Source organism: Erpetoichthys calabaricus, chromosome 3 (assembly GCF_900747795.2).
Source record: "Erpetoichthys calabaricus chromosome 3, fErpCal1.3, whole genome shotgun sequence".
Taxonomy (NCBI): Eukaryota; Metazoa; Chordata; class Cladistia; order Polypteriformes; family Polypteridae; genus Erpetoichthys; species Erpetoichthys calabaricus.
Genome location: NC_041396.2, coordinates 4,725,202 through 4,749,680, shown reverse-complemented (window position 1 = coordinate 4,749,680; position 24,479 = coordinate 4,725,202). Strand labels below are relative to the sequence as shown.

Below are 24,479 nucleotides of genomic sequence, written 5' to 3'. Positions count from 1 at the left end.
GCAGCTGCTGGCCCCCTTCACCTTCAATGTCCTCCTCGTCTGAGCTGTGCCCCTCTACAATTTCCTTCCCACAACATTCGTGATCTGATGGCATCTGAAGTGTTACTCTGCACTGCGTCTCACTTTGACTCATTCGTAGGCTTCCTATGCTGATAAGCATCCATGACAGTCTTTATTTATCTCTTATCTCTCTAAACTCATAAATGCCTAAATAATGAGCAACGTGATAAAAACATGGCTGTAATAACTCCTTCTATGGATTGTGTTAGTCCACTTTTGCTTCTGTAAGAAGCTGTTTCAGGTGACATGACTTATACTGTTTCACTCTGCAAGGCTGCTTGCCACCTCCACGTTTATTTTCCAGCTCCTTGTCTGATCATTCTATGATCTGATTGATTCAGAAGTGTCACTCTGCAATGTGTCTATCTCTAACTAGTATCTGCTATCAATGGCAAGGGCTCTTTCAATGGCTCACTGTGTTGATAAGCATTTCTTTTCTTATTTCTTACCTCTCTAAACTCGTAAATGCCTACATAAAAAGTAAAAAGATGCAATGAACATATAAAGATACAAAGAAATCCTAAAAAAGCGCATTCTGTTCAAATCCTTTTTTGCAAACACAACACTTAAAATGTGCAGGAGTAAAAACTGACACTTCACTGCTTCTAGGGCTTCTAGCGACCCTATACATTTTAAGCAAATAAATGATCATAATTAAATTACTTTTAACTATTTTAACATATTTTTGGCAGTAAATTGCTACAGATGAAATGAATGAGACATATGTGGGGAACAGTGACCCCATTTAGATAGATAGATAGATAGATAGATAGATAGATAGATAGATAGATAGATAGATAGATAGATAGATAGATAGATAGATAGATAGATAGATAGATAGATAGATAGATAGATAGATAGATAAGCACACATACAACATAAACTTTTCACTTACCTGAGGTTGGGCAGTAGCCCCAAAGTTTATCTTCATCATAATTTCTTGTGGTGGAGCACCATGGCAGTTGACGGTTTTCATCATAGGTAATGCAGTGTTTGTAGGATTTTCCCTTGTAGGTGAAAGGAAACACACAGGGTGCACCATTGGCATTCCCACCTGTTGTCCTAAATTCAGCTGGAGAGAAAGATCAAACAATGAGCGGCTTTCAGAATTTAGTGAGGAACAACTCAAAACAAGGAGAAAACCAACAGCTCTAAAGTAGCTCATTAATTCCATTGCTCAACTGTTGTACATTTTTGCTGAATTACAGTTATGTTTGGAGTGGACTTTCATTTTGCAGGAGCCTGGATGGGTGTCTGTTGGGATGAATGTGTCCACTTAGGAGTCTACAGTATGTCAAATGCAAGAAAACACTCAAAAAATCTGCATATTTACAGGACAATTTCTCTTTTTTGACATTTGGATTTACCAACACTTACAGTGATTTCAGGAAATCAGCAGTTCCCTTCACTTTTTAAACATTTTGCTGTGCTGCAAAATTGTGCTAAAATCATTGAATATGTTTTTCTTCACATTAAGCAACACTCAATACCCAAAGTCGTTTTTTGAAATTTCTGCAAATGTATTAAAATTCCATGAAATGGCTGCATGGTACAAACTGAGGAATTATTGGAAGAGAGCCATGGTAGGTGAGGTGACCATGAACCCAATGGCCAGTCTGGAAAAGCTCTAGGGAGATCTGTGGAGATCAGCGACAGAATCTTTCAGAAAGATACCCACCACCGCAACACTCCACCAATCTGGGCTTTATGGCGCAGTGGCCAGATAGCAGGCTCATCTCAATAAAAGACACATGGAAGACCACATGGAGTTTGCAAATGGCCCCTAAAAGAAATGAGATTCTTTGGTCAGAAAAAACCAAGATTAGTGTGATTTCTGAAGGAGCCATTCAAACAATGCAGCAAGAAGGTGGCTGTTTTTCAATAAGAGATACTGGGAAGGGAGATGAAACAGGGTTCAGTGAAAGCAGAACGGAGCAAAGTAAAGCAATATCCTTAATGAAAAACTGCCATAAAGCACTCTGGGCTGCAGACTAGGCCAAAGGTACACCTTCCAAGAGAACAATGACCCTAAGAACAAAGCAAGGATAACACAGAAGCGGCTCATGAACACCTCTGGGAATGTCCTTGAGTTACCAAAATAGAGCTAGAAGAGATCTCTGGAGAGACCTGAAAATAGCTGGCCAACAATGATTCCCACTCAACCTGACAGATCTTGAGAGGATCTGTAAAGAAGAATGGCAGAAAATCCCCAAATGGCTACAACTAGGACTGGACAGTATGAAGAAAATTGATTAATATAACATAGATGTGGGAAAAGATGAAGAGTGAGACAGTGAAGAAAAAGAAGATGAAGATTTAAAAAAAATCCTGTTTTCACTATGCCCCTCAAGGGTATTGGATGTTGTTTGATGAAGGAAAAATAAATTTAAATGATTTTAGCACAAAACAGCAAAATAGCAAAATGATTTTGAAAGGATCTGAATTCCTTCTGAAAGCACTGTTGTAAAAGTAGTCACTTAAAATTGATGAAGAAAATTTGAGAAAACATTTATAAACGCACAATAAGAAAGATCTACTTAATACTGGTCAAAAGTTCCAAAGCTGCAGTAAAGTGGCTGATTTATTTCACAGGCACTTTTCACACAATGTTTAAACTGATCTTTGTAACTCCTCTCCTCAAGAAGCCGACTTTTGACCCATCTCATGTAGGTAAGACCTGTGTCTCTCCTCTCCTTTCTATCCAAAACTCTGGAACGTGCTGTCCCTAACCAGTTCTCTTCTTTTCTTCTACAGAACAGATTGCTCAGTCCTAATCAGTCAGGATTCTAAAGGGAACGTTTCACGTGTATGCTTCTACTGACCATTGTTGATACAGTATGTTACAGCATGCTAGAGCTACCAGTCTATCATCTGTTCTCATCCTGCTACTGTAGATCTCTCCCCTGCCTTTGACACAGTCAACCACAAGATCCTGCTATGGTTTGAGTCCTATCTCTTTAGCAGATCCTACCATGAGTCCTGGCGTAGAGAGTGGTCAGGCATGCACAGGGGTGCCCCAAGGATCGGTGCTGGGCCCTTTCCTCTTCTCTCTATACACCTCTTCACCAGGCCCTATCATTCAGTCCTATGGTTTCTCCTATCAGTGCTAAGCTGATAATACACAACTCTACCTATTGCACACTCCAGAGGACCACACAGTATCAGCTAGAATTTCTGCATGTCTCACTGATATTAGAATCTGGATGAAGAAACATCATATCCAGCTCTGCCTGGCAATGGTGGATCTGCTTGTTATTCCAGCTTGTCCATCTATTCAGCACTCCATCTCTGTTCAGCTTGGTTCATTATCATTAACTCCTTTACCAAGCAGGTACATAACCTCGGGGTGATTGATGATCAGCTGTCCTTCAGGGATAATATTGCTCTGTTCTCTTGGTCTTGTGGATATTGTACAAAGTAAATCTATAAGATCAGACCATATCTGACAAATACAGTGTATCCAGAAAGTATTCACAGCGCTTCATCACTTTTTCCACATTTTGTTATGTTACAGCCTTATTCCAAAATGGATTAAATTCATTTTTTTCCTCAGAATTCTACACACAACACTCCATAATGACAACATGAAAAAAGTTTACTTGAGGTTTTTGCAAATTTATTAAAAATAAAAAAAACTGAGAAATCCCATGTCCATAAGTATTCGCAGCCTTTGCTCAATACTTTGTCGATGCCCCTTTGGCAGCAATTCCAGCCTCAAGTCTTTTGAATATGATGCCACAAGCTTGGCACACCTATCCTTGGCCAGTTTCGCCCATTCATCTTTGCAGCACCTCTCAAGCTCCATCAGGTTGGATGGGAAGCGTCGGTGCACAGCCATTTTAAGATCTCTCCAGAGATGTTCAATCAAATTCAAGTCTGGGCTCTGGCTGGGCCACTCAAGGACATTCACAGAGTTGTCCTGAAGCCACTCCTTTGATATCTTGGCTGTGTGCTTAGGGTCGTTGTCCTGCTGAAAGATGAACCGTTGCCCCAGTCTGAGGTCAAGAGCGCTCTGGAACAGGTTTTCATCCAGGATGTCTCTGTACATTGCTGCAGTCATCTTTCCCTTTATCCTGACTAGTCTCCCAGTTCCTGCCGCAGAAAAACATCCCCACAGCATGATGCTGCCACCACCATGCTTCACTGTAGGGATGGTATTGGCCTGGTGATGAGCAGTGCCTCGTTTCCTCCAAACGTGACGCCTGGCATTCACACCAGAGAGTTCAATTTTTGTCTCATCAGACCAGAGAATTTTCTTTCTCGTGGTCTGAGAGTCCTTCAGGTGCCTTTTGGCAAACTCCAGGCGGGCTGCCATGTGCCTTTTACTAAGCATTGGCTTCCGTTTGGCCACTCTACAATACAGGCCTGATTGGTGGATTGCTGCAGAGATGGTTGCCCTTCTGGAAGGTTCTCCTCTCTCCACAGAGGACCTCTGGAGCTCTGACAGAGTGACCATCGGGTTCTTGGTTACCTCCCTGACTAAGGCCCTTCTCCCCCGATCGCTCAGTTTAGATGGCCGGCCAGCTCTAGGAAGAGTCCTGGTGGTTTCGAACCTCTTCCACTTACGGATGATGGAGGCCACTGTGCTCATTGGGACCTTCAAAGCAGCAGAAATTTTTCTGTAACCTTCCCCAGATTTGTGCCTCGAGACAATCCTGTCTCGGAGGTCTACAGACAATTCCTTTGACTTCATGATTGGTTTGTGCTCTGACATGAACTGTCAACTGTGGGACCTTATATAGACAGGTGTGTGCCTTTCCAAATCATGTCCAGTCAACTGAATTTACCACAGGAGGACTCCAATTAAGTTGCAGAAACATCTCAAGGATGATCAGGGGAAACAGCTGAGCTTCATGGCAAAGGCTGTGAATACTTATGTACATGTGCTTTCTCAATTTTTTTATTTTTAATAAATTTGCAAAAACCTCAAGTAAACTTTTTCCACGTTGTCATTATGGGGTGTTGTGTGTAGAATTCTGAGGAAAAAAAATGAATTTAATCCATTTTGGAATAAGGCTGTAACATAACAAAATGTGGAAAAAGTGATGAAGCGCTGTGAATACTTTCCGGATGCACTGTATGCAGCATATCTCATGGTCCAGGCTCTGGTCTTCTCACGGCTGGACTACTGCATCTCTCTGCTGGCAGGAGCACTGGCATGTCTCACCTAGCCACTACAGATGATTCAAAATATAGCAACACATATGGTATTCAGTCAGAAGAGGTTGGCACATGTCACTCCTCCATTCAGACCACTACATCAGCTTCCTGTAGTGGCACATATTAAGTTCAATTCCTTGATGCTTGCCACAGAGTAGTCAGTGGATCTGCACCTAAATATATGGAGACACTTGTGAGGTCCTATGATTCTTCTCGACCATTCAGATCTGTTGGTGAATAGTATGTGGTGATGCCACCTCTGTGTGGTATCAAATCTCAGTCCAGACTCTTTTCATGTGTAGCTCCTGACTGGTGGAATGAGCTGCTCACCTCCATTTGAAACTCTATCTCCCTCAATGTGTTCAAGAAGCCCTGGAAGATTCTCTTGTTTGGCAAATATCAGTTAGCTGTTAGTTTTGTCAATCTGGGCATTGTAACTCGCTTATAATTTGTTTTGGGTTTTTCACTTATGGCAATCAATTTTGCCATCTTGCCCTGTCACACTTGTTCCCAAACATTCCCCAGACTGATGTTACTTGATTATGTTGAAACCTTTTCTAAGCCACTTTGGATCAAAGTGTCTGCTAAGCAAATAAATGTAAATTAAATCTGAGTAATTTCAATTAAGCATGAATTTGTACCAAAAGATAGTTTAAAAAAAAAAGTAAAAATAATTGAATAAAAAACACACACACACATAAATGACCTCATTGTGCTATGTATGTGGCGATGGTGACCTCCTTGATATTCTCGATATTTTCATTTCAAAGTGTATGAATAATTACAAAGGTTTCTTACATTTAGTTTCACAGTAACCCCAGAGCTTCTCTTGATCATAGTTAGTAGTTATGGAGCACCAGTCTTCATGGCTGTCCACATTGGTGCAGGAGTTGTAGGTTACCCCCTTGTAGATAAAGGGAAACACACAGTCGGGTCTCTCTGCATTACCGGAAAATGTCTGAACCCCTGAAATCAAAAGACATAATGCAGAGTCATTGGTGTGCAACTTTCAAGAGAGAAACTGGCATAATTTCACATCTTGGGGATGCCACTGACACAATTCAACACTCCTGTTTGTTTCAGATGATGAAGACAAGAGGGTTTGTCCTCATAAACCGTGGTGTCACTGAGTGGCAACATGTTGCACGTTGAGTACCACATGCAAGACAGAACTTCACTGTACTTGGCATATGTGACAATAATCCACCTTAATATTAGGATAAGTGTCTGAGAGTCTGTCTGTGTGTCTGTTCGGTTACTGTGTATCAGTCATTCCAAAAGTTGGCTCATCACAAACATTTTTAGTAATAAAATGCATTGCATGTGTCATTCCAATAATTGACACACCACAAACATTAACACTCCTTTTACGAATTCCATGCCAAAAAAGAGACACGTGCATTACATTTCTCATTCCAACAGATGATGCATTACAATCAGTAACATTGCATTTACGAATACAATACCAAATGGTATATAACAGAGAAATGTTCATTGTAAATGTTACTGCTGAGGTCTATGTTGATTACTTAGATGTCAACCCATCTTCGACGGGTAGCAGAACTAGTAACCCTATGAACCTATTAATATCCATCCATCCATTATCCAACCCGCTATATCCTAACTACAGGGTCAAGGCAGGAAACAAACCCCAGGCAGGGCGCCAGCCCACCGCTGGGCACACACACCCACACACCAAGCACATACCAGGGACAATTTAGGATTGCCAATGCACCTAACCTGCATGTCTTTGGACTGAGGGAGGAAACTGGAGCACCAGGAGGAAACTCACGCAGGCACAGGGAGAACATGCAAACTCCACACAGGACCCAGGAAGCGAACCCAGTGTCTCCTAATTGCAAGGCAGCAGCGCTACCCACTGCGCCACCATGCCGCCCCCTATTAACATTGACCATATTATTTATTTAGCACTAAAACTGTAAACAGGTATTTTTTTCTTTTTAAATATTGTTTTTTTCTTCACTCTGTTTCACATTAATATGCCTTCCCTTCCTCACATGTTTCTTTTTCGGGACCCCTCATCCCTCTCTTTTTAACTTTCATTCAGCAGAGGCATTTTTTTTTCAAGGTACAATAGCTGCAAAGACATTTTTAACTTCTCACTGGAAATCTGATGTTTCTGTGTCCTTTCCATCTTGGTAAGCCTAACTTTTTAGTCTTACTCTCCTAGACCTCTCAGGAGGTGGAGATCAATATGTCACCCATGTCATATGTTACAAAATAGCATGCTCTAGTAGATAGTGGATAGTGGAGTCAGATATGGTCAATGGTTCAGTGGAATAGGAACCTTTCTGGCAGTAATGGGATTTGAACTCGAAGCCTTCCAAACACTAGCACACAGCTTCAGCCACAAAGTCATGTCTTATACGCAGCATATTTGGAAATGTGTTTGTTACAATATATTAAGGGAAATATATGTTTTCTTATATTTCAGACATAATCTTTATAATATATATTTGAACTTCCATGAGAACCACTGACACATGGAATAAGCTACCAAGTAGTGTGGTAGACAGCAGGACTTTAAGAACCTTCAAAACTCGACTTGATGTTATTTTAGAAGGATTAAGTGGATAGGCTGAATGGCCTGTTCTTGTCAGGATGGTTCGAATTTTCTAATGTTCTAATTTTACATATCTGTGATGTTATATTGAAATATTTCTCTGTGTATTTTATGTGTATTTTGTAATATATTTCATTTTTATAAAGGTAAGACATCAACTGCCATCATCCTCATTCTGTGGTCATCACCAAGCCCTAAAACGTTATAGATATAACCTCAGAGGAAACATAAAGGCTTTTTACTGGATCATTGTTAGGGGTGTCCTGTTATATAACACCATAACCATATTTTTCAAATGATTGTACTGCATGTAAAGACAGCAGAAAGAAAGCACTTACAAGTGAAGACAGTCAAACTCGGAAAGGTTAACGAGAGTGACAGTACACAAGATCGAAGGATTCCATTGTGGGAAAAACTATAATATAGTTGAGACTGAGGAACATGTAAAACTAACGTGAAATGTCTAAACAAGAATCATGCAAACAAGTTCAGAAATGAATGCACACATTATGGAGACCCTCTGCTCTCACCTGAGGTCGGACAGTGTGTCCATTTGTTATCATACTGGGTGTTGAGAGAACACCAGGGTCGTCCTTCAACCCAATTAGCGGTGGTACAGAACTTGTACTCTTTATTTTGGTAAGTAAAAGGAAAGGCACAAGATGGGACAGCAGCACCTGTCAAGAGACATGGAAAGATAATGTTAAGCACAGAATTAATCCATCGGAATAGCTATCTGCTTTTTGATTAAATAAGGATATAAATTACAAAACCAGAAAGGCCATTGTGTTTCTAATCCTCATGTATGTCCATTTTCTGCTAGTTTGATTTAACTGGCTAGAACTTCACTCAATATTCATGTTCCACCCCTCAAAATAAAGGTCAGACATTATTCTTTATGAATATGTTGTACACACACAGTATTATAAAGCAGAATTCAATAATCTCAGTAATTTTTTTTCCAAAAAATGTACTTTGAATCATATCGTTATATACATAGGTGTTGGAAAAAACTTCCAAACACTATAAAAGTGTCAGTGAATATGTGAGGAACACCCAGGGAAATAAAATTATGAAATACCTACAAGTAATAGTTCTAGTTTTATTATTTTGAAACAGTAGCAAAAACAGGATTCTTTTTCTCTGCTTGTTCTGATTTCAAATAAGTTTCCAAAGGAACCCCTGGCCTGTGTAACATTTTAAAGGGCAGACCTTACACTACCAGAATATACAGAGTTGGTAAAAAAAGTATACCATGTATCCAAAATTATGGCACCAATAGTTGTAAGATGCAAAAACATCTTTACAATAAATAAATACAATTCTGAAATATAGTAAGTGGGAAACATAGAGAGTGGAACTTTACATCTTGCCTGAAGAAGGGGCTGGAGTTGCCTCAAAAGCTTGCATATTGTAATCTTTTTAGTTAGCCAATAAAACATGTCATTTTGCTTGACTTCTCACTACATTCATAATGGCTAACCTAGTACTTAAGAAAGACAGAGAAAGAACTAAATAATGGAAAGAATAGGAAGATCGAGCTAGCGTAGTGGAAGGGAAGAAGGGCGGTTGGTGGCCTGCAAGGGAGCGAGAGGAATGGTGCTCCAAGGGTGGGTTGTTCCCAACGAATAACATGGAGGAATTGATGATGAAGAATCGCCAGAACCTACAATTTTCACATCATCATCTTGATCACTGTCATTAGCATCAAAATATTCATCTGGCAAAAAAATCAAGTTGTTTCAAAACATCAGCAACTTTATATATTTCTCACAATGGCAGCACTATGGTAGGTAACTGAGACATGGCAGCAGATATCCCCAGCATGCTGGTTGCTTCTACTTCGGACATTTAGTGAATAGCCATAGAATTTTATTTTTTTTTTGTGTTTGTTTTTTTTTTTATAGCAAACGCTTGCAGAAAAGAGTGTTATAAATAGACAAGTGCACAGTTATGTTGTTGCGTCCCCACAATTAGATTTTGGAGCACTTGGGATCAATTTGATGAGATAGCCAGTCCTGGACAAATTAACAGTCATTTGAAATCAATGCCACTTGTAGATGAATTTCCTTACAGTGGAATGATTAATTTCAAATTATTTGGTGATTTTTTCAAACCCCTTGTTAGACTCCTAGGCATCCACATCCTTCTTTCTGAGGGCCTTATAGAGCACTTTTGATCTTGGCTTGATGACACCAAACATATCAATAGGAAAGAGAACACCAGACCCTTGATAGTTGTTGTTTAAATAAGAGAGGATCCCCTTAATACTCCATAAGGAGGTTCTAATCATTTGCATATATGTCTGGAATACCCAATTCTAATTTTCTGGATTTGAGGTGGTGATAATGTAGGGGTGGACTATTGCCATTTAATAAAAAATTTTTGCACTTAGATAATGAGTGTATAGATCACGTCATTTTGATGTGTCATTTGTTCACATATACCACCTTTATCTGTTGGTACTGTCTGCATGAAGATCTGATGTTTGCCAGTTAAAATATGTTGAAAAAGTCAACCATTTCCATTGGGGGTCTTGCAATATCTCATGACTGTAAGTCAGACCTTTCTTCTGTGTTGTGAACACAAAACATGGTAAAGGGGAAACATAAGGAACGAGCCCAGATTAGAACTTGAGCTTTACTGTCCAACACTGCCAGACAATAGTGAAACCCCTACTGTCAAACACCTTCTCAGCTCTCTGAACTCAGAGTTCAGCTCCTTACCTGGACAGGTGCTCCACTGAGTGTCTTTATCATAGTTGCTTGTTGTTGCACACCACAGGCCCTCAAAGTTTTTGTTAGTGCAAGATGTGTATGTTTGTCCTTGATAGATAAAGGGGAAAACACAGGGGGCTCCGTTGGCATTTCCACCAACTGCTGGAAGACCTGTGTGTAAAATTAAAATTAAAAATAAATTGATCAATTAAATTAAATAAAAGTAATACATCACCAACAAATATGAGTACAAATGAAAATATCCATACATTAATCCATTTTCAAATACACTTCCAATCTGGGGTCACAGGATGCTTAAGCCAATGAATAAATAAAATGAAATACCCACAAAAGCTTCTATATTAGGCCAACCTGCCCCTCCTATGGATTATAACTGACTTTTATGTAATGAAAACCTGTCATCTCCATGCAATATAACTTAAAACAGCCAGGGATGAATGGGTTATGTATAAGCAGTGAGTAAGGCAGCAGCCTGAAGTGATTCTGAACACGTCTATGACATAACAGCACAAGCATCAGAAGCAGCTAACTCAGAGTCGGATTATAACATAACAGCACTGTCAATACACAGAAAATATGTCAACGTCTAATGACAGTAGTCCTGGGCTTGAACAGAAAAGATTGATGACATAAGGCATTTTGCCACCACTGGAAATTTGTTTTCATGAACCAATGAGTTCCTTGTGGGTCCCTGACCACTTTTGTGTATTGGGTAACTAGCAGGAACAGTAACCTTTATGAAAAATGAGTGATGTATAAAGAAGAGTGATGAGGTGTAAAGTGAGGCATGTCTGAAAGTTCACAGGGAAGATTATTGCTGCAATATGGTGTATGGTGCAGCGATCCACGGAGGAGGCTGTGAAGAGTGGTGCAGTGCTCAATCTTCACCATTGACTCTCCCAATGTCTTCAATACCATCCAGCCATCCCTGTTACTGGGTAAACTCAGAGATACAGAAGTGAATGAGCCTGTGGTGACCAGGATGATGGACTATCTGTCTGGCTGACTGCAGTTTGTGAGACTCAGGGGATTATGTGAGCAACACTGGTGCACCACAAGGAGCAGGCCTGGCTTCTTTTCCCTTCACTCTGTACTCCTCCGACTATAAATATAACATGGGGTCAGGTCATGAAATTTTCAAATGATTCTGTGCTTATGGGATGTGCTGTTAAAGAGGATGAGACAGAGGAGAGGAGTTAGGTGGAAAGGTTTGTTTCTTGGTGCAAATAGAATTGTCTACAGCTTAACATCAGCAAAACCCAGAGACTGGTTGACTTCTGCTGCACCAAAGAGCCTCTTTGTCGGGTCACTAGTCCGGAAGTGGATGTCAACGTGCTACACTCCTATAATTACTGGGGTCAACATTAATGACAGGTTGGACTTGTCTCGGGGACACAGAGGAGCTGTATAAGAAGGGGCGAAGTGGCTCTCTTTCCTTAGGAGGCTGCATTCTTTTAGTGTAGGAAGTGACATCCTTCACATCTTCTACAACTCTGTGATGGCCAGTGCAATTTTCTACACTGTGGTGTACTGGGCTGGTGAACTTACTTCAAGAGAGTCCCACTAAATCAACAAGCTAATTAAAAGGGCAAGCTCAGTTATAGGGAGTCTTCTGGACCCTTTGGAGGTTGTAGTAAAGAATAAAATGAAGACAAAACCATAAGACAGTACCATTCTGAAAAATGCTGTTCATCTTCTTTCTGATACTGACATTGAAGAATTTCTGACAACAAATCATTCAGCAGAAATGTGTCAATAACCCCTACTGGGATTCCTTTATACTTGTATAGTGCCTCACTGGGACTGTAATTGCCAAGTCAGAAGTTTTCTTTCTTTTCAGTTATGCTAGTGTATGTTAAGATCATACTGCATATGTGTATATTTACGTACAGTATTTATTTAATGAGCTTCTGTTAAAAGCCAAATTTACACCTAAGGACAAATAAAGTTCTATCTATCTATTATATAGTCTCTTTCATATACATCCATCTGTCATTCTATCACCATATTGTGCTGAAAGCCTTCTATGGATTTTGACCCCAGTGCATCCCATAAAAAGTACAAACACTGCATATTTCTAACATGTGTGCAGAGTTATGAACTGAGAGTCGTGAAACACTAAAGTCCTAACCCTAAACACTTTCAGAAATTCTCACTGGAGCAGATTTACCATGAAACCCTGGCTAGATATAAAGGTAAACGCGGGATCTTTACAATAAATAAATAAAAAGGCTCTATTACAATGAAGCTTCGAAGAGCACAAACAGGCAATTTACCAGTAAAGGAAGTCCTACTTGAACAAAATTCCAATACAGTAATCCAAGGCAAGGTCAAAAAACAGAGCAAAAGGCCAAACATCCAGAAAACAAAATAATCACAAGACACAGCAGAATCACAAGAAACGCTCACCAGTCCCCAGCTCATTCAAGATGAACCACCATGAGCTGTGGGAAACCTTTGCCTTTACATTGCTGAGGACAAACCCTGGTGGTGATGGGCAGGTGGTCCCACCTCTTATGGAACCAGTCAAAAGAAATAAGGCGCATAACAAAGTCTTAGAGAAGAAATCAAAAACAGGACAAAATGCAAATAATCAACAAAATAGCATTAACATAAATTTAAAAAACACAAAAATGAACAAGATGGATATAATACAAGGAAATGAACCCCAGCCAGGGGAGGGACCCTGGCTGAAATGTAACATGCAAGGTAAGTTGTACTGCCAAGACAAACAAAATGATCACATAATTCAGAAAATTATAGGCTTATTCTTGTATATGCAGATTTGTAAATACTTTTCAGCATGCAGCTTTTTATAGCTGAAAATTTGACAATAAGTTTGCATACACTGTGTACACAGATTAAAATTCTCAAAAAAAAAGTTCATGTGGCCATAAAGAGTAGTCGAATGACCTACCGGCATTAGAGCAGTAAGCCCACTTCTGGTCCTCATCGTAATTACTGGTCACTGCACACCACTTCTTGTCTCTGTCCTCGTTTGTGCAGGTAAAGTACCACTTTCCTTTGTAGACGAAGGGGAAGACACACTCGGGACCTGCTCTCCCATTCACTGCCTTAATGCCTGCATTGAGGACAAAAACAAAAAAGAATAGTTTGATAGTAGGCATGCGCGCAACAAGGGAGGAAGCATAAAGCATACAGGTATGGACAGCATGGCATGAAAACCTGGAAAAACCAATATATTGATAAGCTATAAAAATTTGGACTGTAAATTTACAGTAAATTACTGGCTACTAATTACATTAATTTTACGGTACTTGACCGTATCATATTTGTGTATATTACAACAAAAATACTTCACTATGCAGTGCCTACACAGCAAACTGGCCTACAAAAAATTAATGTGATGTAGCATTACGCTACTGTCGAATTACAGTAGTTTCCTGATTTTTTTACATGTTAACTGTAATAGTACATCAAATTAGTAGCCAGTAATTTACTACAAAAACAATTTTATTTAAAAGACTAGGTAACAACAAGAAACAGTTGAATGACTTACAATTGAGGTACCAATCACATTGCCATCAGACGTACAGATCGTCACTTTTATTCACTGATACAATGTCAATGTTTAGTAAAACTGTTTCATGTTATCAGATAGAAAAGGATTGGCTGTGTTTATGATGCTGGGTATGTAACAGGTTCACCAGTTTATCCAAAAAAAAACACCATAAATCATCTTCCATATAATAATAATTGTTTACATTTACATAACACTTTTCTCACTACTCAAAGTGCTTTTCATAGAGAATCTGCTCTTACCACCACAAGATCCATCACAACCTGGCCTGTTGATTCCTCTCTGCAGCTGCAGGACTGCTTGAACAGGACTAACTGGGGCATTTTTGAAAATCCAGACCTGGAACTCTACACCGACAGTGTATTGTGTTACATCAAAACCTGCATTGACACTGTCACAGTGGAGAAACGTATCCATGTCTATCCAGAAGCCCTGAATGTCAAGAGAGGTTCAGCGGATGCTAAAGGAAAGGAACACAGCCTTTAGATAGATAGATAGATAGATAGATAGATAGATAGATAGATAGATAGATAGATAGATAGATAGATAGATAGATAGATAGATAGATAGATAGATAGATAGATAGATAGATAGATAGATAGATAGATAGATAGATAGATAGATACTTTATTAATCCCAAGGGGAAAGTAATTTTTAAAGTAATAAATTTATCTCTACAGCAAGACACGGTCCAACCTGAAGAGAGGCATCAGAAAGGCTAAGAGGGACTACAGGAGAAGGATTGAAGAGCACCTGGACAGTAGTAACAGCAGGCAGGTTTGACAGGGAGTCCAGCACTTTACCAACTACAGGACCAGCCATGGAGCTGCTGAAGGTGACGCCTCAATGGCAGTGGAGATTAACCACTTTTTTGTTCACTTTGAGGTGGAACTACCAGAGGCAGCTGTCACACATGCAGCAGCAGCTCACAACAACATCACCCCCTGCCTTAGGGTGGAGGAACACGAGGTGAGACACTCATTCCAGGCTGTCAATCCTAGGAAGGCAGCAGGTCCCGACAGTGTCCCTGGATGTGTGTTGAGGAACTGTGCAGAGCAGCTGGCTGGGGTCTTCACAAAGATCTTTAACCTGTTACTGTCCCAGGCTTCAGTTCCTCCCTGTCTGAAATCCTCCATCTTACTCCCTTTACCAAAACAATCACCCATAACCTGCCTGAATGACTATCGGCCAGTAGCGCTCAGTGTTGATGAAGTGTTTTGAGAGACTGGTCCAGAAGTCATATAATGTCACCTTTGATGCACACCAATTTGCTTACAGGGCTAACAGGTCTACTGAGGACGCTGTTACTGCTGCTCTCCATGCTACCCTGTCCCATCTGGAGCAACAGGGGAGCTACGCACGTCTCCTCTTTATTGATTTTAGCTCTGCTTTTAACACCATCCTCCCTCACAGATTGGTGTGCAAGCTGTTAGCCCTGGGACTCCCGTATTCCACCTGTCTATGGATTAAAGACTTCCTGACAGACCGCACACAAAGGGTTAGGGTGGGCCCTCACATCTCCTCGGCCATCAGCATCAGCACCGGCTCTCCTCAGGGCTGTGTACTGAGCCCCCTGCTCTTCACACTGTACACACATGACTGCGCCCCCGCCCACCACAGCAACACCATCATCAAATTTTCAGACGACACCACTGTGGTGGGGCACATCTCTGGGGAGGATGAATCCACCTACAGGGATGAGGTGGAGCGGCTGACAACATGGTGCACTGACAACAACCTGCTCCTGAACACAAGTAAGACCAAAGAGCTTGTTGTGGACTTCAGGAAAAAGAAAACGGACATCAAGCCACTCTACATCGGAGGGGACTGTGTGGAGATGGTGTCAGACTTCCGCCTCCTGGGAGTCCACATCATGGACCTGGGGTGTGAACACAGCTGAGCTGGCGAAGAAGGCTCAGCAGAGGCTTTATTCCCTGAGAGTCCTCAGGACAAATAACATCCCCCAAGAACTGCTGTTGTCCTTCTATCGCTGCTGTATTGAGAGTATCCTGTGCTACTGCCTCTGTGTGGGGTTTTCCAGCTGCACAAAGCGCAGAGGAACACACTTCAGCGTATCGTAAAGATGGCCCAGCAGATCATCAGCTGTTCTTTACCCTCTCTGGATGAACTGCACAGCTCACACTGCCTCAGGAAAGCAGAAAGTATCTTAAAAGACTCCTCACACCTCCTCACACCCTGCTCATGACATCAGGCAAAAGATAGAGGAGCATCAAAACAAAGACTAACAGACTGAATAACAGTTTCTAGGTCACTGAATGCCACCTCATCACCTTCAATGCAGCAGGGCAATAGATGACATCTTGTGCAATAGTGTTTCATGTGAAATGAAGGTCTTATGTTGAATGTTTGTGTTCTACCTCATTTCTTCTTATTCTTTCTTATCCTTTTGTAATTATATTTATTTATATTTTGACACTGCAGGGACTGCACCTAATTTCATTGTATTTGTTACAATGACAATAAAGATATTCTGATTCTGATTCTGACTAGATCACCACTAACGTATAGCATCCACCTGGATGAGGCAACTGCAGCCATTCTTGTGCCAGTATGCTAACCACGCATTAGCTGTTAGGTGGTGAAGGGGTGAGGGATAGTTAGTCAGTTAGATACAGTGGATGATTAGGGGTCCAGAATGACCAAGCTTGTGGTGGGCAATTTGATCAGGACATTGGGATACAACCTACTTTTTATGAAGGATGCCCAGAGACCTTTTATGACCACAGAGAGTCAGCACCTTGATATTATGTTTCATCCGAAAGACAACACCATATTTACAGCACAGTGTCCCCATTGCTGCACTGGGGCATTGGGATCCACTTTCAGACGACAGGGTAAGTGCTCCCTGCAGGCCTCACCTACACCTCTTCCAGCAGCAACCCAAGCTTTTCCTTGATGGCTTCCCATCCATCTACTTCTTTAACCTCAGCAATAAATGAGCACTTATAGCAGCGCTTCACCTTATCCAGGACAACACCATTATAGGTCACCATTCTTTTGGTGATGTATTTAATTCAGATAGCAGGTCAACTCTAAACCCCTCTTACAATAATGACAGATGAAGCATTATCAAAAAATTAATATTAAAAAGATGATCTAGCACAACAGACAAAGCGAAGAACAAATGTAATAAATCAATTATATTGAAATCACAAAAAATAAACGGCAATAATTGGATCTGTGGCCATAAACACCCCCACCCCAACACATACAGTACACAAATAACACATAAGGAAAAAATCTTTGACAACAGACAACACACAATGTCCACCGATTTGTATTTCTTCTTAAATGAAATTTTAGTCTCCTTTTCTTTTTTGCGTGGAGTCTAAAGCGCTCTCCCAGAACAAAAAGATTGTTCACAGCTCATCCAATCTCGATCCCTTTAATGGTCCTGTCCATTTCTTTTTGTAGCATGTCAGCTTAGGAATAACTATGCCGGGAAACTGTTCTAGATGGTCACCTCCAAAACTGTAAACCTGACTGGCCTTGAATGGTCCACGCCTGTATCCTCCAACATAAAGCTTGTGTTCTGTATTGTTCCTCCTTTCCTACCTCTTCTCACACCTTTTTAATTGTGGCAATCTCACAGAAATTGTTACAACTGACTGTATCTCACAAAGGTCCTCCCCATTTGCCGTCTGCACAGCATGCCTGTTTTATTCCTTCCATTTTTTACTTTCTTGTATACGAAGTATAGGGAAAGTATTGTAATAATGCAAAAATTAAATTTCGAGATTTTCACGAATCTTAACGTTTTAGACCTCCCTGAGTCCAATTTACTTTCTTGTAGGGAAAGTATTGTAATCGTCCAAAAATCTGATTTAGAAATTTTGACGATTCTTAATGTTTTAGATCTCAATGAATCAGAACATATAATTTTTGGAGTTATGTCTGTGTGTGTATGTGTATGTAAACATAATAACTTGAGTACGCTATCATTTAGGTCAACCAAGTTTCGCATACAACTTTTAGGTACAAAACGCAGATTTCTATCAACTAACCGGAAGTGGAATATTTTTATTCATGCAGCTGCAGTGTCCAATTTATTTACCTTTATAATGATTGTCCATCCATCCATCCATCCATTTTCCAACCCGCTGAATCCGAACACAGGGTCACGGGGGTCTGCTGGAGCCAATCCCAGCCAACACAGGGCACAAGGCAGGAAACAATCCTGGGCAGGGTGCCAACCCACCGCAGGACACACACAAACACACCCACACACCAAGCACACACTAGGGCCAATTTAGAATCGCCAATCCACCTAACCTGCATGTCTTTGGAATGTGGGAGGAAACCGGAGCACCCGGAGGAAACCCACGCAGACACGGGGAGAACATGCAAACTCCACGCAGGGAGGACCCGGGAATCGAACCCAGGTCCCCAGATCTCCCAACTGCGAGGCAGCAGCGCTACCCACTGTGCCACCGTGCCGCCTATAATGATTGTTCAGTATATTATTAATTTGATTTGATTTGTTATTGATGAGCCTTGAGGAACTCCGGGCGTATCTCATCCACCCCCGGGGCCCTGCCACCAAGGAGTTTTTTGACCACCTCGGTGACCTCAGTCCCAGAGATGGGGGAGCCCACCTCCGAGTCCCCAGGCTCTGTTTCCTCATTGGAAGGCATGTTAGTGGGATTGAGGAGGTCTTCGAAGTACTCCCCCCCACCGACCCACAACGTCCCGAGTCGAGGTCAGCAGCGCACCATCCCCTCCATATACAGTGTTGACACTGCACTGCTTCCCCATCCTGAGACGCCGGACGGTGGACCAGAATCTCCTCGAAGCCGTCCGAAAGTTGTTCTCCATGGCCTCCCCAAACTCCTCCCTGGATGTTGTAGGGCTGTCTTGGTTGACACGTCTCTGCAACATCGCGTGGACATCAGGGACAGTGCCTCTGGATTGGCAGACCGGGATGGTGGTCCCCCTCTTTAAGAAAGGGGACCGGAGGGTGTGTTCCAACTACAGAGGGATCACACTCCTCAGCCTCCCTGGAAAAGTCTATTCGGTGGTTCTGGAGAGGAGGGTCCGTCAGATAGTTGAACCTCGGATTCAGGAGGAACAGTGTGGTTTTCGTCCTGGTTGCGGAACAGTGGACCAGCACTACACCCTTAGCAGAATCCTGGAGGGTGCATGGGAGTTCGCCCAACCAGTCTACATGTGTTTTGTGGACTTGGAAAAGGCATTCGACCGTGTCCCACTGGGAATCCTGTGGGCAATGCTCCGGGAGTATGGGGTACCGGACCCCCCTGATGAGGGCTGTTCGGTCCCTGTACAACCGGTGTCAGAGCTTGGTCCGCATTGCCGGCAGTAAGTCAAACCCATTTCCAGTGAGAGTTGGACTCCGCCAGGGCTGCCATTTGTCACCGATTCTGTTCATGGACAGAATTTCTAGGCACAGCCAGGGTGTTGAGGGGGTCCTTTTTGCAGATGATGTTGTCCTGTTTGCTTCATCAGGCCGTGATCTTCAGCTCTCTCTGGATCGGTTCGCAGCTGAGTGTGAAGCGGCTGGGATGGGAATCAGCACCTCCAGATCCGAGACCATGGTCCTCAGCCAGAAAAGGGTGGAGTGCCCTCTTAGGGTTGGGAGCGAGATCCTGCCTCAAGTGGAGGAGATCAAGCATCTCGGGGTCTTGTTCACGAGTGAGGGAAGAATGGAGCGTGAGATCGACAGGCGGATCGGTGTGGCGTCCGCAGTGATGCGGGCTCTGCATCGGTCTGTCGTGGTGAAAAAGGAGCTGAGCCGTAAGGCAAAGCTCTCAATTTACCAGTCGATCTATGCTCCTACCCTCACCTGTGGTCATGAGCTATTGGTAGTGACCGAATGAACGAGATCACGAATACAAGCGGCTGAAATGAGTTTCCTCCGCAGGGTGTCTGGGCTTTCCCTTAAAGATAGGGTGAGAAGCTCAGTCATCCGGGAGGGGCTCAGAGTAGAGCCGCTGCTCCTCCGCATCGAGAGGAGTCAGATGAGGTGGCTCGGGCATCTGATCAGGATGCCTCCTGGACGCCTCCCTGGTGAGGTGTTCCGGGCACGTCCAACCGGGAGGAGGCCCCGGGGAAGACCCAGGACACGCTGGAGGGACTATGTCTCCCGGCTGGCCTGGGAACACCTCGGGATTCTCCCAGAAGAGCTAGAAGAAGTGGCCGGAGAGAGGGAAGTCTGGGTATCTCTGCTCAAGCTGCTGCCCCCGCGACCCGACCTCGGATAAGCGGAAGAGGATGGATGGATGGATGGATTGTTATTGATGGTTCTTTACTGTACATAATATAAAAATATACTCATTGTCTTGCGGTTTACTCCTCATATATCCATCCCCATATCTGAGTATACGAGAAAGTCTAGGGGAGACCACTCCCGATTTTTAGATATGTGCTTGGGTGGTGACAGGGTTTACATTGAGGAGAACCCAGAGTGACAGAAGACAAACCAGAAAATGTGGCAGTGCTACGATCTTTACATTTTTGTTTCCCACAGTGTAAAGGTACAGTGAGGCTGTACCTGTACTTTTCTGTGTCATTGTGATTTTAGAGCAATACAATACCATCTTGTGCGGTAAAACAATTAATTGATGTTGACACATAAATAACTGCTTGAATGTAAGTTTATGTGGATTTAATTAAGTAAAATCATTGTTTTAGCCATTTATTGTATTACAGATTTTGACTTTTGATGCTCACTATTAGTCATAGCTGCTGCCCTAACAATTATGATGCTAGCGGTTACGTTTTTTTTTTCTTCCATTTCACAATTAAACTTCCTCCTTTCAATAATTTCGTGTTCCAAGTTTGTTTCTTTTGTTTTCCTTTTTGCAAAGCAGTCTGGCATCTCCATGTTTGCTTCTCTCTCAGTCCTTCACATTGCTTCCCTGTTGTTGTTTCCCTTCGGTCTCAGCTTTTAAATCCTAGCTGAAGATTCACAACTTCAGTTGAGCACACCCTGACTAGAGCTGCTGATTAGCTGTGCATACTGCATCTTTGTGGTTGGTCATTAGTACTAAAACATAAGTAATATGATATTTATAATCTGTTACTAACCACTTGCCTGCTCTCTTTCTCGGTATTCTCATGTGGCACTTGGTGCCACAGCCCTACTTCCAAGTTATTTGCCTGCCTATGGAAAAGTCATCTCAGATAAAGGAGCACTGAAATCATCAGGTAGAAGGGTCCTTTCATCAGATCGGCTGGCCCAGCACTGACTCAGCTGTGGAATGGCCAGTAGGGCTTGTTGGTTGAGGTTTTCAGTACTCTGAACAAATCTGAATCCTATTATGTGATATCATCTATCCTTTCATTCTGTTTTATAGCTTGTACTATTACTATTGTACTATTGTTTTATATTCCCAAGGTGGCCATCAAGCTCTGTGAAGAGAATTACTTGTGTTCTGTTTTGTGTGTTGTATTTACCCCATTTTCTGACACTCATTGCGTGCCCAACCTACTTGGAAAGGAATCTCTCGCTCTCTCTCTGAATTGACTTTCCCAAGATTTCTTCTATTCTAGTTTTTCCTTTACAAAGGTTTATTTGGAGATTTTTTCTTTTCTTTTTAGGGAGTCAAGGCTGGGGGGGCTGTCAAAAAACAGGGCCTGTTATGGCCCATTATGCCACTCCTTGTGTGATTGTGGGCTCTACAAAAAATAAATTGTTGCAGTTATTCTGTCTGGGCTCCATCTCTGCTAAGTTCATTTTAGCCTCTCACTGGAAATCTCCTGACTCACTGTCTGTAAACTTCTGGAAATTTCGTTTCTTTACTCTAATCCTACTTGAACTTTCAGTAGTGCAGATCAATGGTGTGGAAGATTAATTATATGGTAACATAGCTTTCATCTTAAAGAAATAGCATCAAGGGTTAATAAATATCAGACACCTTTGCAGGCCTATCAGGAAACCAGATAAAGGTGAAGTAAACAGCAAATTGTACTGAAAGATGACTAAGAAATCAGCAGATGTCCTGTAAACAACAGAATGAACAGTTGTGATATGCACAGAAATTTCAAGGATGGTGGCTGAACTCAAGGGAAAAACGAAGAACTACAATATTATATAATAAACTTTTATTTTATACTAGTTGTGTAAGCCCGTGCTGTAAAAAGCCTGGGCTCCTAGAAACTATTGAAATTGTCAGAAAAAAAATTGAAACGCAGAGTCGGCGGTTTTATTTTGCAGACGTGCTCACCCCCCATGTTTATCGGCGGCTAAGCGAGTTTCTCTTTCCTCTGTGGTTTCACTTTGGAGACGGAGTCACTTTCTTTCAGCTTCATGCTGTAACCTCGTACTTCTTTCTTTTTCTGACTCGTTAACTTCGAGCCGCCTTACCAGCACTTTGAGCTTCATGCTGTGGCCTCACACTTCCAGGCCAGACAGACAGACACACACACTACCACACAAAGATGTTTATATATAAGATAAGTTGTTTGGGTGTAAATCAACAAACCAACCAGAGCAAATGTATGCATTGATTGAAACTGTATGTAAATTCAGTAGTTTATAAAATTAATCTCTATTCTTTGCTTCTCTGATCATTCTGACCAGGCTGTAACAGGCTGCTTTTGAAGAATGCTCTGTGTAAGGCATTTTGCCGAAGAGTAATTAAATGATATCATGAACAGCTTTTCTCCTGCCTGATTATGGATTTGTCCTGTTACAGGATGTTTCTTTCTTTATTAAGATGTTAAATTTCTACCACAATGGATCAGCTAACTCCAATATAGAGAAGTGGAAAGCTGCTGTGCACTTGGTTCAGAGCTGGTTGACCTAGTGATCCATGTCACATCACTAATCTTCATTTCTAATTCTCCCCTTTTGCTTTCTCTTCAGGGGTTTGCTGTGTCTTTCTGGTTTTTCTCACCAATCTGTGTGTGCATCAGTAGTTTTTAGTCCAATATAGAGCTCTTTTCACAGGGAATTTACAGGATTTGGGTAGCAATAAGAGTAAATGTAGGATCTGTATTTAAAAAAATAAAAAAAGGCTCTGTTACACTCTGAAGCTCTGAAGAGCACAAAGAGGAAATTTACCAGCAAAGAAAGTCCAAGTTGAACAAAATCTCAATACGGTAATCCAAGGCAAGGTCAAAAACAGAGCAGAAGTTTAAACATCCAGAAAAGAAAATAAGCCAAAGGCACAACAAAATCACAAGAATCACTCATCACTCCCTAGTGCATTCAAGATGAACCACCAGGATCTGTGGGAAACCCTCGCCTTTACAGGGCTGAGGGAAAACCCTGGTACTGATGGGCAGGTGGTCCCACCTTTTATGGAACCACACAAAAGAAACTACGCACATGACAAAGGCTTAGAGAAGAAATCAAAATCAAGAAATAATGCAAATAATCAACAAAGTAACATTGACATAGGCTAAAAAATATAAAAATGAACAACGAACTGAACCCCAGCCAGGCTGAAATATAACATTCAGGGAAAGTTGTGCTGCCAACACAAACAAAATGATCACATAATTCAGAAAATGATAGATTTACTCTTGTATGCACAGACATCTTTGTAAATATTTGCCGATAATGTGTTCCTTTTTCAAAATTCATATTTTTTTTAGAGATTATTGAACTTAAAAAAAAGATTTGATCACATCAAAAAAAAGCTATACCACATTAAACGATTTTCAGTCAAAAAGCTTCATTTACATTTTCCCATTGGGATTAATAAAGTATCTATCTATCTATCTATCTATCTATCTATCTATCTATCTATCTATCTATCTATCTATCTATCTATCTATCTATCTATCTATCTATCTATCTATCTATCTATCTATCTATCTATCTATCTATCTATCTATCTACATACAGTGCATCCAGAAAGTATTCACAGCACATCACTTTTTCCACATTTTGTTATGTTACAGCCTTATTCCAAAATGGATTAAATTCATTTTTTTCCTCAGAATTCTACACACAACACCCCATAATGACAACGTGAAAAAAGTTTACTTGAGGTTTTTGCAAATTTATTAAAAATAAAAAAACTGAAAAATCCCATGTACATAAATATTCACAGCCTTTGCTCAATACTTTGTCGATGCACCTTTGGCAGCAATTCCAGCCTCAAGTCTTTTTGAATATGATGCCACAAGCTTGGCACACCTATCCTTGGCCAGTTTCGCCCATTCCTCTTTGCAGCACCTCTCAAGCTCCATCAGGTTGGTTGGGAAGCGTCGGTGCACAGCCATTTTAAGATCTCTCCAGAGATGTTGAATCAGATTCAAGTCTGGGCTCTGGCTGGGCCACTCAAGGACATTCACAGAGTTGTCCTGAAGCCACTCCTTTGATATCTTGGCTGTGTGCTTAGGGTCGTTGTCCTGCTGAAAGATGAACTGTTGCCCCAGTCTGAGGTCAAGAGCGCTCTGGAGCAGG

The 24,479-nt window shown here is 41.5% G+C and overlaps 1 protein-coding gene across 1 annotated transcript in view; it reads right to left on the bottom strand.

Annotated features, from left to right (window-relative positions):
* The window catches only part of LOC114647714 (uncharacterized), a 165,201-nt gene that overhangs the window by 34,597 nt on the left and 106,125 nt on the right, over positions 1–24,479 (bottom strand). Inside the window, exons 4-8 of the mRNA XM_051924291.1 lie at positions 13,460–13,624; positions 10,531–10,692; positions 8,335–8,481; positions 6,019–6,186; positions 956–1,132 (exon numbers count right to left, since the gene is read on the bottom strand). Of these exons, the coding sequence (XP_051780251.1) occupies positions 956–1,132; positions 6,019–6,186; positions 8,335–8,481; positions 10,531–10,692; positions 13,460–13,624 (819 nt within the window). The remainder of the gene's footprint in view (positions 1–955; positions 1,133–6,018; positions 6,187–8,334; positions 8,482–10,530; positions 10,693–13,459; positions 13,625–24,479) is intronic.